Genomic DNA, 13,314 nt, shown 5'->3' on the forward strand with positions numbered 1-13,314 from the left:
AACTACTGGGTTGTCAAAAAAGGGCATCATGTATTTTTGCAGAAATACATCATGACTTTTCCAACTACCCAATACATGGCCTGAGTCTGAGGCTTTTGTGTGTGTGTTTGTAAAATTGAGGCATCTTCTGCCTCAGAGTAACCACAAAGATTTTACAAGATGACACATAAAAGTATTTAATAGCAATGAAAAACATGAGTGTAAAGGAAAAACCAGAGTCTTGTGACAAAAATGAGTAATTTGCTAATCAGAGGGCACAGAGTTTTGAGTCAGCCTTAAATTAAAATGCTGTCTGTGACTCCCAATAGAAAGGATTTATCTATTTCGTTAGCTATATATCATGCCCCAGTCAGTTTAATTCAGTCACAAGCTGGTGAATACTGACTCAATAGGACATCTACGTGGTGTTATCTTAAAGCATTCTGTGATCAAATGCACCTGGAATCTGGTCATTATATAGCCACACAGTTTGGGGGGAAAAATCACATAATCTTTCTCCTTTTGGCTTCTCATTCTTCAAATGGCTCCTTTGATGTTCAGCACATTTTGAAGATTTTAAGTTACAGAACTTTATTTTTGCTAGACTATTTTCTTTCTTTCTTTTTTTTTTTTCCTCCAGCATTATTGCTGGGCTCGGTGCCAGCACCATGAATCCACCGCTCCTGGAGGCCATTTTCCCCCCTTTTTTGTTGCCCTAGTTGTTGCAGCCTCGTTGCGGTTATTATTGCCATCATTGACGTTGCTTTGTTGTTGGATAGGACAGAGAGAAATGGAGAGAGGAGGGGAAGACAGAGAGAGAGGGGAGAGAAAGATAGACACCTGCAGACCTGCTTCACCGCCCGTGAAGCGACTCCCCTGCAGGTGGGGAGCCAGGGGCTCGAACCGGGATCCTTACGCCGGTCCCTGCGCTTTGTGCCACGTGCGCTTAACCCACTGTGCCACCGCCCGACTCCCTATTTTCTTTTTTTTATATTTTGATTTTTAATTTTTTAAAATCTTTATTGGATAGACAGCCAGAAATTTGAGAGGGAATGGGGTGATAGAGAGGGGTAGACACAGAGAGACACCTGCATCTCTGCTTCACCACTGACGAAGCTTTCACCCTTCAGGTGACCAAGGGCTTGAACCCAGGTCCTTGTGCTTTGTAACATGTGTGCTCAACCAGGTATGCTACCACCTGGCCCCTAAAGACCATGTTTCTTAGATATAGTCTGCAAGGGTAATGCCCTATATTTCATAAAGAGAATAAATAAACTCATTAATATTTTTAATAATAGATATTAAGTACCTTTATTGTAGAGAGAAGATGATCAAAATGCAACATTCCCAAAAGCACAACTCTGAAAATTCTAGTTTTGCTCTTACTGTGCTCAAAATTGTAATAGCATTGCTATCAGTCAAGACATGGGAAACAGCTTTCAAGAAAAAAAACAAAAAATTCCAGAATCTTCTCCAACCACAATTATTTTTAATCTATGAAACAGAATCTCCTTATGAAGTAGTTTTTGTAGTAGTGATATTTATCATTGATGTGATCTGTTTAGTATGACTGTAGTCAGAAGGGAAGTTGGGCTTGTTATTTTTCCAGAAATTGAGAAAAGTACCATAATTAAGATAAGGAGGAAAAAGATTTGTATCCATCTTTTTGGGACATGTATGGTGACAATGAAGTTTCACAGTTGGAGAATCTGTGGATATTGCTGGAGGAACTGGAGATGCTCTCAAGTAAGCGGGTAATCCCTCTTCCCCGAACACTGCTATTCTGGCCAGAAAATTTCACCCCAGATGGGTAGTCACCTAGGATAAAGACAATACAAAAATAAGCATAGCACTTTACAGTATTCAGAAGAAATTCTTTGATTAATTCTTGTCCTACTGGTAGGAATCTTGCTAAGTAATCATTAAATTGATCAGAAATAGGAGAACTAAAGGCTTTAAAAGGTAAACAAGAATGCTGCAATATTTTTAGCCCTGAAAATACCAATGTGTTCTTTAGACAGCACTTGAAAATATATCCAACTATCTTTTAAATTTTCCCATTGCTCTAAAGAAATTACATCAAAATTACGAAGCTACAAGTATGACAAAAGTCTGAAGAGTAAGTTGAATTGTGTCAAAGTGATACATAATTTTTATGAATTCAAATTGTTTAAGGTACAAATGCCAAATAAAATCCCCAATTCAACAAGATCTTCATATCCTAAAGTTAAACCATCAGTTAAAAAAGCAAATCCTGGGATCTTAATTTTAAATTAAATTTAAAATTAATTAGAATTAATTAATTAAAATTAATTTTAATTAAATTTAAATTTTTTAATTGAGGGGATTTCTTAGAAAATATAAGACATTTACCAGTGGGTGTGTTTGATCTGTGATCCTGATTGGAAGAGTTGAAATGGCAGAATCCTTGATTTTCAACTCTTAATTTCTGTAAGAAAAATATCAGAAAAATATTTATTTCTTATTAATTACTGGACTATCTCCATCAATATCAAATTACTACTATTTTTTTCCCTCTAGGATTACCTCTGGGGCTCAGTACCTGCACAATTCCACTACATCTGTTGGCCATTTTTTTTCTTTTTCTTTTCTCTAAATAAGGGTGAAAGACAGGGAAGACAGAGAGATACAGAAGAGAGGGGCCAGGTGGTGGCACATTTGGTTGAGCACACATGTTATAATGTGCAAGGACCTGTGTCTGAGCCACTGGTCCCCACCTGCAGGAGGAAAGCTTCATGAGTGGTAAGGCAGGGCTGCAGGTGTCTCTCTCCTTACCACTTCCTTTCCTCTCAATTTCTGGCTGTCTCTATCCAAAAAATAAAGATAATTAAAAAGAGAGAGAGAGATACAGAAGAGATACTGTAGAACTGCTCATGAAGCTCCCCCCCCCCTTTAAGTGTTCCCATATAGTGGCCTGGGGCTCGAACCTGGGTCCTCAAACATGGCAACATAAGAACTCTACTGAGTGAATCACCTGCCAGCCCATAACACTGACTTTAAAAAAAAAAAAAGGTCAACTTCTGAATAGTATTGCTCTAAAGAGATGTCTCTGAGGGAGTTTTTATTCTTAGAGATGATTTAGAGTGTGTTTATTTATAAGAGTGACTCAGAAAACAAGAGAAACCCCAATGACACAGAAAAGAGGGAGAACTAACTAGCTGGAACCATGCCCTTCAGTAGGGCAAGAGAATGGGATATTAATATGTAAAATATAAAATGATTTGTTTTAGATAGGAATAAAGACTTCACTAAAATAAGCAAAAACAATGTGGTAGATATTATGGAAGTCTCTTTTAAAACAGAAGGCAAGAACAATTAGCAAGAGTAAGGGGGAAAATGAAGTGATTGGGGTCTGCAATGGAAAAAAGGTGAGAAGTGACTAGAAGAGTGGAGAATCATTATAGAGAACAGACAAGTGTCTGGATCAGTGGAGTAGAATCAAAAGCCCAGAAGTGAGCCCACACATATACAACCACCTAATATATGACAAAAGGGCCAGAACTCATTCAATGGGGTAAAGAAGGTCTTTTCAACAGATGGTGCTGGGGAAACTGAACAGCCACACGTAGAAAAAGGTGAAACTAGACCACCACCTAACACCATACACCAAGGTCAAATAAAAATGGATTAAAGATCTAGATAGTAGACCAGAAACTGAAACTGAAAGAAGAAAATGTCCATGAAACTTTGCAGGACCTTCACATCAAAGATGTATTTGTAGAGTCAACTGCCTAGGGATGGTAAATGAAACGAGTAAATAAATGGGATTATGTGACACTAAAAAGCTTCTATACATCAAAAGCAAACCATATAAGGATAACTAGGCAACCCAGTAAATGGGAGAAGATATTTGGGCACCACACATCAGGCAAGTGATTGACATCAAACATATATAGAGAATTGGTACAGATCTACAAAAGTAGCAAAAATAACCCGATAAAAATGTGCCAAAGAACACAGTTTTTTAAAGAAGAGATGGCTCACAGACACACGAAGAAGTGTTCCATTTCATTTATCATTAGAGAAATACAAATTAAAACTATGCTGAGATACCATCTCATACCTATGAGAATGGCTTACATCACCAAACCAGACAATGATAGGTATTGGAGAGGTTGTGGAGAAAAAGGAGCTCTGCTATAGTGCTGTGGGAATACAAACTGTTACAGCCCCCTTGGACGACTGTATGGAGAGTCCTTAAACAAATAAAAATGGAAGTACCTTATAATCCAGAAATATCACTCTTAGGCATTTATCCAACGGACACTCAAGCACTAATTAGAAGGGGGCATATATACCCTTATGTTCATAGCTGCATTATCACAAATGGAAGCAGCCTAAATGCCCATCAACAGAAAACTGGCTAAAGAAGTTATGGGATCACACCTGTGGACATCTAATCTTTGATAAGGGGGCCCAAAGTATTAAATGGAAGAAGGAGGCTCTCTTTAATAAATGCTGCTGGGAAAACTGGGTTGAAACATGCAGAAAATGAAACTGAACCACCTTATCTCACCAGAAACAAAAATCAACTCCAAATGGATCAAGGACCTGGATGTTAGACGAGAAGCTATCAAATACTTAAGAGGAAAACATTGGTGGAACACTTTCCCACCTAAACCTCAAGGGCATCTCTGATGAAACAAACCCAACTGCAAAAACAAACCAAAGGGACCACATCACATTGAAAAGCTTCTGCACAGCCCAAGAAACTATCACACAAACAAGAAAACTATCACACAAACAAAGAGACCCCTCACAGAAAGGGAGAAGATCTTCACATGCCATACATCAGACAAGAGACTAATAACCAAAATATATAAAGAACTCAGCAAACTTAGCAACAAAAAAGCAAATGACTCCATCCAAAAATGGGCAGAGGATATGAACAAAACATTCACTACAGAGGAGATCCAAAAGGTTAACAAACATATGAAAAATTGCTCCAGGTCGCTGATTGTCAGAGAAATGCAAATAAAGACAATATTGAGATACCACCTCACTCCTGTGAGAATGGCATACATCAAAAAGGACAGCAGCAACAAATACTGGAGAGGCTGTGGGGACAGAGGAACCCTTCTGCACTGCTGATGGGAATATAAATTGGTCCAGTCTCTTTGGAGAGCAGTCTGGAGAACTCTCACAAAGCTAGACATGGACCCTCCATATGACCCAGTAATTCCTCTCCTGGGGATACACCCCAAGGACTCCATAATACCCAACCAAAGAGATATGTGTACACCTATGTTCATAGCAGCATAATTCCAGCTAAAACCTGGAAGCAACCCAGGTGCCCAACAACAGATGAGTGGCTGAGAAAGCTGTGGTCTATATACACAATGGAATACTATGCAGCTATTAAGAACAATGAACCCACCTTCTCTGACCCATCTTGGATGGAACTAGAAGAAATTATGCTAAATCAGAAAGATAAAAATGAGTATGGGATAATCCCACTCATAAAAAGAAGTTGAGAAAGAATAACAGAAAGGGAAACTCAAAGCAGGATCTGACTAAATTTAGGGCACCAAAGTAAAATCCCTGGGTGGAGGGTGAGGGTGGATGTTCAGCTTCATGGGTGGGTGGGGGGAATGGGACACAGTCTTTTGGTGGTAGGAATGGTATTTATGTACACTTCTATTAACTTGTAGTCATATAAATCACTATTTAAGTAATATGAGAGGGGAAAACATTGAATGTCTCAAACTTTTAAAAGCACAGACTGAGTCTTTTTAATACATAGGCTGAGTCTTTGATATGTTGACTCTCTTAAAAGCTTAGTCCAGGAGTACAAAAGCAACTGGTGGCATAGCTATATGTCAAAGGACATAAAATATGGTGAGGGTGTGTATGATACAGCAAATCCTAACAAAGGGATTTTTCAAAGTTAACCCAAATGCCAAACAATGTGATTATTGCAATAACTATCTATTGTCTTCTTAAACCCTAAGGAATCTCACGCTTCCTCTATAGAACCTATGTTTCTCCCAATCCTGGAACCTCTGGGGTGGGGCTCACTTCCCTACATGCTTCTCTCAAGTCAGGCCAAATGATATTGTATCCGCCAATTCCAACCTAATCAATGCAACAAGTACCATCTCAGCATGCTTCACCTCAGACTGTGTACAGAGACGTCAGGCATGGATTGCCAACCCTTCACCCTCATTACTCGGGTGAGACCTTGAATTTCATGGTATTCTCTAATTCCATTCCAGGAGGTTCACTTCCTAACAAAGTCCCAAAACCTAGATATAGGCCAGATCCCGTAAGACAGAGCATATGTTCCCATGTATCCATAAATTAGGGCAAAATATATACCTGAAAGCAAAAATACACAATAGTCTGTAGTGAGTATCAAGTTCATAATGAAATAGTGTCCACTTAGACTTAGATACCCTCCTCACCTACTTCCTATTACAGCTCTCTCATTCACTGCAAAGTTAATCTTATCAAAGCAAGGACTGCCAAAGCTGAATAAGGGCAAGAGACTGGCATACTTTAACGATGACTCTTTAGTCACTATCAGGCCACTCTATCAGCTGGGGCCCTAATTGGGGAGTCCTGAGATTCCCAAACAGACTTGATGGGCCTAGAACTCGAATAAATCCCTCTCTTCATTGTTACTGGTCATTTCTATCAGGAAAAACAAAATAGATCCCTTTGTGGGTCCCTATAGGACCTTGCCCTCAACTTGGATCAACAATGGTAGAGAATGTTCCGTTCTTCAAAGGGAGGATGGACAACATACTTTATGCTACACCTGAGGAAGATGGGTCAATACTGGGGCAGCATGGAATGTTCCTACTCATGACCACAGAATGTGAGCTCAGATCTAGAGGGATGCAGAGATCACACAGACTCCTAAGCTAATTATGGGCCCCAGATCAGATCACATCAAATCAATGGAGTTTACAGTCAGCAATATTTATACCCCTTTCCCATATTGGGGAGCTACTCTCTTCCCTGATCCAGCTTTCTGGTCCTTTTCCCAGCCATGACATCATCTCCCCAGATAATAATTAGGATCCACCTGCATATCAGATTTCAGGCTCAGGCAAAAAACAAAAAAAACCCCAAATAACCACTAGTATAGCTACAGGCCCTTTGAAATATAATTAAAATATGCCTACTAGCTATCAACAAAAATGGAGGACTCCCCCAACACTTCTTCTGCACTATTCCAGGCTTTAGGTCCATAATTGTGCAACAATTTTTTTGGCTTTGTATGTTAACTCTCTTTTCAGGTACCAGGTTCCAGATGCTAACAAGATGCGACCAGAATTCCCTGGACAGACAACCCCACCAATGTGCCTTGGAGGTCCGCTACCCCAGAGCCCTTCCCCACCAGGGAAAGAGAGAGACAGGCTGGGAGTATGGATCAACCTGCCAACACCCATGTTCAGTGGGGAAGCAATTACAGAAGCCAGATCTTCAACCTTCTGCATGTCACAATGACCTTGGGTCCATATTCCCAGAGGGTTAAAGAATAGGAAAGCTATCAGTGGAGGGGATGGCATACAGAGGTCTGGTGGTGGGAATTGTGTAAAGTTGTATCCCTCTTAGTCTATGGTTTTGTCAATGTTTCATTTTTATAAATAAAAAAAGAAGTTATGGGATAATATATATATTTCATTCCATGGAATACTCTGCAGTCAAAAAAGATGATGTCTTGTCCTTTGTTATGAAATGGATGGAACTAGAGGTGACTTAGTGAAATAAGAGATGCTTAGTGAAATAAGAGATGAAGGCAGGGGGTAGATAACATAATAGTTATATAAAAACACTTGGGCCTGAAGCTCAAAGGTTCCAGGTTCAATTCCCTGCACCACCAGAAGCCAGAGCTGATTAGTGCTCTGGAAAAAAAGAAGAGATGAAAGACAACTACCGGATGGTTTCACTTATATATGGAATCTATAAATCTGATTCACATGAACTTAGCAAAAAAAAAAAAAAAAAAAAGATGCACACCGTTTATCTTTGAAAGGTGGGAAGGCAGAGATACAGAACTTTGGTGGTGGGTGTGGTATATAATTATACATTGCAATTGCTATCTTACAATCTTGTAACATACTATAGCAAATTAAATTAAAAAAATTTAAAATAGGGGCCAGGTGGTGGGGCACCTGGTTGAGCTCACGTTATAATGCATGAGGACCCAGGTTTGAGCCCTTGGTCCCCACTTGCAGGGGGAAAGCCTGATGAGTGGTGAAGCAGGGATGCAGGTGTCTCTGTTATCTCCCTCTCTGTCTTCCCCTTCCCTCTTGATTTCTAGCTGTCTCTATCCAATAGCTAAAGATAATAAAAAAATTAAAAAACAGACAAGTGTCAAACAATGTCAGAGGCACACTTGAAATTGATGGTAATGCACTGTCACTGGTCATTTCCACCAGGAACAACATAATGGGCCCCTTATAGGGCCTTGCCCTCAATGTGGGCTCCTAAAGGGCCTTGCCCTCAATGTGGACCAATAATGGTAGGGAACATTCCATTCTCCAAAGGAAGGTTGGACAACATACTCTACCTACTACCTGAGGAAGATGGTCCTGAAATTAGTGTATCCTGGAATGTTCCTAGTTGTGACTACAGAATGTGAGCCCAGACCTACAGGGATGCAGAGGTTACATAGGTTCCTGTGCTGAATATGGGCCCCAGATTAAACCAGTGGTGTTTACAGTTAGCAATACTTATATATGTTCCCCATATTTGGGAGCTACTCTCTTCCCCGATTCAGCTTTCTAGTCCTTTTTCCAACTATGACACCATCTTCCCAGACAGTAACTTAGGTCACCTGCATGTTATATATCAAGCTCAGGGAAAAACTAGTAAGTCATGGGCCCCTTGGAATATACCTAAAATAAACCCACTAGCTTTTTCCAAAACAGAGACCCCAAATCTTCATCTGCAATATTCTTGTCTTTAGGTTCATGATTAGTCAACAATCTGTTCTGCTTTTTATCTTAACTCTTTTTCAGCCACCAGGTTCTAGACACTACCATGATGCCGACCAGACTTCCCTGGGCAGTGTGCACCCCACCAATGTGTCCTAGAGCTCTGCTTCCCCAGATCCCTGCCCCACTAGGGAGAGAGAGACAATCTGGGTGTATGAATCGACCTGTCAATGCCTATGTTAAGCAAATACAGAATCCAGACCTCCCACCTTCTGCACCCCATAATGATCCTGAGTCCATACTCCCAGAGGGATAAAGAATGGGGAAGCTATCAAGGGAGGGGATTGGATAGGGAGTTCTGGTAGTGGGAATGGTGTGAAATTGAATTGCTCTCATACTATGGTCTTGTCAATACTTCCATTTTATAAATAATAAAAAAAAAGAAATTGATGGTGATGAATATTCACAAATGCCAGTAAGTATATAGGGGTTTCCTTCCAGCCTCATTTAGCTTCAGAAGTACAGTAATAGAGCAGATAAAGGGTGAGTCTTATTAATGCTTAGTGGCTGCCAACCAAGTATGAAGAAGAAAAGCAGGTCAATGGATTTGACAGTGATAAGGGTGACAGATCATGGGATCCAGGATGGTTAGGAAGGAGACTAAGGGTGGGTGGAGAGACCTAGAGAAACAGGATTAAGCCCTGCACATATGTAAGTGGTATCCTCTGAGCTGGGAAAGGCAGTGGCCTTGTGAAGGAATGCCAGCCAGTGGAACGTACACAAAATGTGGGACCAAGAGAAACCACAGAACTGTTGGCAGATGTCCTGAAGAAAGACAGTGGTTTCAGAAGGAGCAGGATGTTGGAAACTGAGGTTGGGCAGGTACTGCAACAAGTATCTGAGAACTGATCATGGGAATGGACACCTGACATGTGGTGGGAAATACTCAAAAAAGAAGTCAAGATAATCACAGGTTCCTGTGCTAAATATAGATACATATGGGCCCTGGGTCAGGTGGATAGGGTAAAGTTAATTTTATTCAGTTTTTTTTTAAGATTGGGAGCTATTCTCTGCCCTAATTCAACTTTCTAGCCCTGTTCTCAATTCCAAAACCATCTTCTCAAACAGTATTATTGTCCAACTCCATGTTAGCTATCAAACTCCAGCAAAAAATACCAAAGTCATAGCCCATTAAGAACATAACTAATTTTACCACTTCTTTCCACCCTAAGATGCCTGGCTCAATTCCTATTTTTTGGTAACTGTTCATTAATTAATCATTTTATCCTGCTTTACATCTTACCACTTTTCATCCACCAAGTTGCAGCTACTACTTCGACTCCATCCTGACTTTCCTGGGCAGACAACCTCACCAATGTATCCTGGAAACTAACCTCCACAGAGCCCTAACTACTAAGGAAACATAGAAGTAGGCTGGGGGATCAACTGGCCAATGCCCATGTCCAGTGGAGAAGCAATTACAGAAGTCAGAACTCCCACCTTCTATACCTCAAAAAGAATTTTGGTCCATACTCCTAGAATGGAAGAAGTGATAGGAGGAAGACGAACAAAGAACTCTGAACACCAACTTCCATCAGGATCCAGACAGAGAAGAGGAAAAAAGAAAGTAGTAATAGCTGTAAGTGTGACTTAGAAAGGAAAAGAAGGCAGTACCATAGGGGGAAAATGGGCAAGTGTGTATAAATATAGACAGATAATTATAGAAATAATAGTCAACCCATACCTGCAATCTTAGAAGAACTACTGTAGCTTGCAGTGGAGGGAATGGAGATACAGAACTCCAGTGGTGGGAACGGTAAGGAATTATACCCATTATCTTTTAATTTTGTAAATCAATATTAAGTCACTAAAAAGATTTTAAAAACTTGTTTTTCACCACAAAAAAGTCAAGGTAATGAGAGGTTGGGAATGTAGAAGGATTGCCTATGGGAAAGTCACAAATTCTGACAAGTTGGAGTGGGGGCAAAGGATGGCTCACCCAGTAGGGCACAAGCCTTGTCATATGCATGGCACGGGTTCAAGCTCTAGTACTACATGGGGATGTCAGAGCACCAAGGACAGTTCTAGTACTGTATGTCTCTCCCACTCTCTGCCCTTTTTTATCTAAAGTAAAAAGAATTTTGAAAGTCACTCCCAGAGCAGTAAAGTCGCATATGTATGAGGCTCTGGTGTCATAACAGCAGCAATAATTCTGACAAGGATACAGTTGGACCTTCTGGCTCAGCATTGATCTAAGAATTAAGACAACCAGCTTAGACTGACTGACTAAAAGAAGTATTCATCAGGTAGAACAGCCTGATTGGCAGATTATAAGCCTAGAACTTATAGGGAGAATGTAGGAAGCAAAGTTAAACAAGTTCACTATCTCAAATCTTGGTCCCTGATGTGACCATATGTAAAAGCCAACATAGAAGTAGTACTATTAGGAGACAGAAAAATCTCAGAACTAAGTAAACAGATGTTCCCAGGAAGAAGTTGAAGGCAGGTTTCTAATAACTGAAGTTGAGCAGACCAAGAGGGAGGTATCTCAGGAGGTGGGATCCTCAGGAGTAGTCAAACAACTTAAGTCTGGGAGGCAAGGGAAGACTCCTGAGATTCTGTAGTGATGGAGTAGAGTTAAACTAGAAAAGGGGGAAAAGTGAGATTAATTTTGGTGGCCTGAACACAGATGTTGACCACAAATCTAAGGCAGAGTCTGACATTTTAGGCTGAAATAATGCCTTGCTACAGGGGTTGTGCTTTACTGAAGGACATTTAGCAGAACCCTTGACCTCTGTCCAAAAGAAGAACAACCCCCTCCCTCAGTTATGACAGCCAACAAAGGTCTCCAAATATTGTCAACTGTCCTTTGGAGGAGAGAGAATAGGTCCTAGCTGAAAACCACTGGGCCAAGGAAAGAGAACATTATTGCCTAGAGAATATATAAAGATCTCTGGTACACATATATTCTTTAAATTATTATACAGAAAAATGTTTTTGAGGTAAATACTGACATGAATAGATATATGAACTAACATCATTTTATAACTTCAAAAACACCCTTGGGTGATGGAAAAAGCAGTGGTTATGCAGAAGACTTTCATGCCCAAGGTTCTAAGTCAGAGCTGGTGGAGTGCTCTGTTTTTAACCAAAAAAGTAACAGCAACAACATACCTCCCTTATGCTATCCTTAACACTGGCTTCTACTAGCCCCTCAAACCAATAACCTGCACTTCATTTATCTTTTTTTTTTTTCTCCTCCAGGGTTATTGCTGGGCTCGGTGCCTGCACCATGATTCCACCGCTCCTGGAGGCCATTTTCCCCCCCTTTTGTTGCCCTTGTTGTAGCTTCGTTGTGGTTATTATTATTGCCCTTGTTGACACAATTTGTTGTTGGATAGGACAGAGAGAAATGGAGAGAGGAGGGGAAGACAGAGAAGGGGAAAGAAAGATAGACACCTGCAGACCTGCTTCACCGCCTGTGAAGCGACTCCCCTGCAGGTGGAGAGCCGGGGACTCGAACCGGGATCCTTACGCCGGTCCCTGCGCTTTGTGCCACATGTGTTTAACCCACTGCGCCACCGCCCGACCCCCTTCATTTATCTTTTTAAGAACACCATATGTTCAGGGAGTGAATAAGATGTAGAAAAAAAGCGTATTGAAATTTTAAAGAGCACCATATAAATGGAATCACATAGTACCAAGTCATTGGAGATTACTGCTTTTGCTCAGTAAAATACCTCTGAGGTTCATCCTAAATACTTTTTTTGCTGTTAAAAGCACATTCCATTTTGGAGATCTCCTTTATCACTGTTATAACTCTTTTTAAATAGTACACTTTTATTACCCATTATGTTATAAGGCAGAGTTCCTGGTACTTTTATATACTAGTGCATTTAATCCTACAACTAGCCCCCTTTCAATTATTATTCTTGTTTTACAGACAACACGTAATAAAAGTTCAAGTAGCCTGCACAAAATTATAGTCTGTATGTAGAAGAATTTGAACGTCAAGTTTGAGAAATCTAACTCTAGAGCTCACATTAATAACTATTATGCTCACAGTAGTACAGAGGCCTCTGGTAAGCACAACAGAAGTAAGTGTAAGTAGCAGGGAAATAAGGATAACTTTTCATCAAATCCTAAGTCAGGTCTTATACATTCATCAAAAAAAGGGCATTTTTCTCCCAATCCATATCAAATAATATTGCACCCGCCGATCACAACCTAACCAACGCAACGATTGCCACCTCAACATGCTTCACCTCAGACTGTGTCCAGAGACTTCGCGTGTGGAATGGCAACCCTTCAGCTTCATTACTTGGGTGAGACCTTTCCTTTTATAGTACACTCTAATTTCATCTCAGGTGGTTCACTTTCTAACAAAGTCCCCAAACCTAGATATACACCAGTTTCTGTGAGAGAG

General features: G+C 40.3%; 1 protein-coding gene across 2 annotated transcripts in view; it reads right to left on the reverse strand.

Moving 5' to 3' along the window:
* Positions 1-1,448: 1,448 nt before the first annotated feature.
* Positions 1,449-13,314, reverse strand: part of MAEL (maelstrom spermatogenic transposon silencer) — a 28,645-nt gene continuing 16,779 nt past the window's right edge. For both annotated transcript variants that reach the window (XM_060198013.1, XM_007528757.3), the window contains 2 exons: positions 2,353-2,428; positions 1,449-1,797 (listed from right to left, as the gene is read on the reverse strand). In XM_060198013.1, the coding sequence (XP_060053996.1) occupies positions 1,610-1,797; positions 2,353-2,428 (264 nt within the window). In that variant the 3' untranslated portion in view covers positions 1,449-1,609. The remainder of the gene's footprint in view (positions 1,798-2,352; positions 2,429-13,314) is intronic.

The sequence above is a fragment of the Erinaceus europaeus genome, chromosome 9 (genome assembly GCF_950295315.1).
Source record: "Erinaceus europaeus chromosome 9, mEriEur2.1, whole genome shotgun sequence".
Taxonomy (NCBI): domain Eukaryota; kingdom Metazoa; phylum Chordata; class Mammalia; order Eulipotyphla; family Erinaceidae; genus Erinaceus; species Erinaceus europaeus.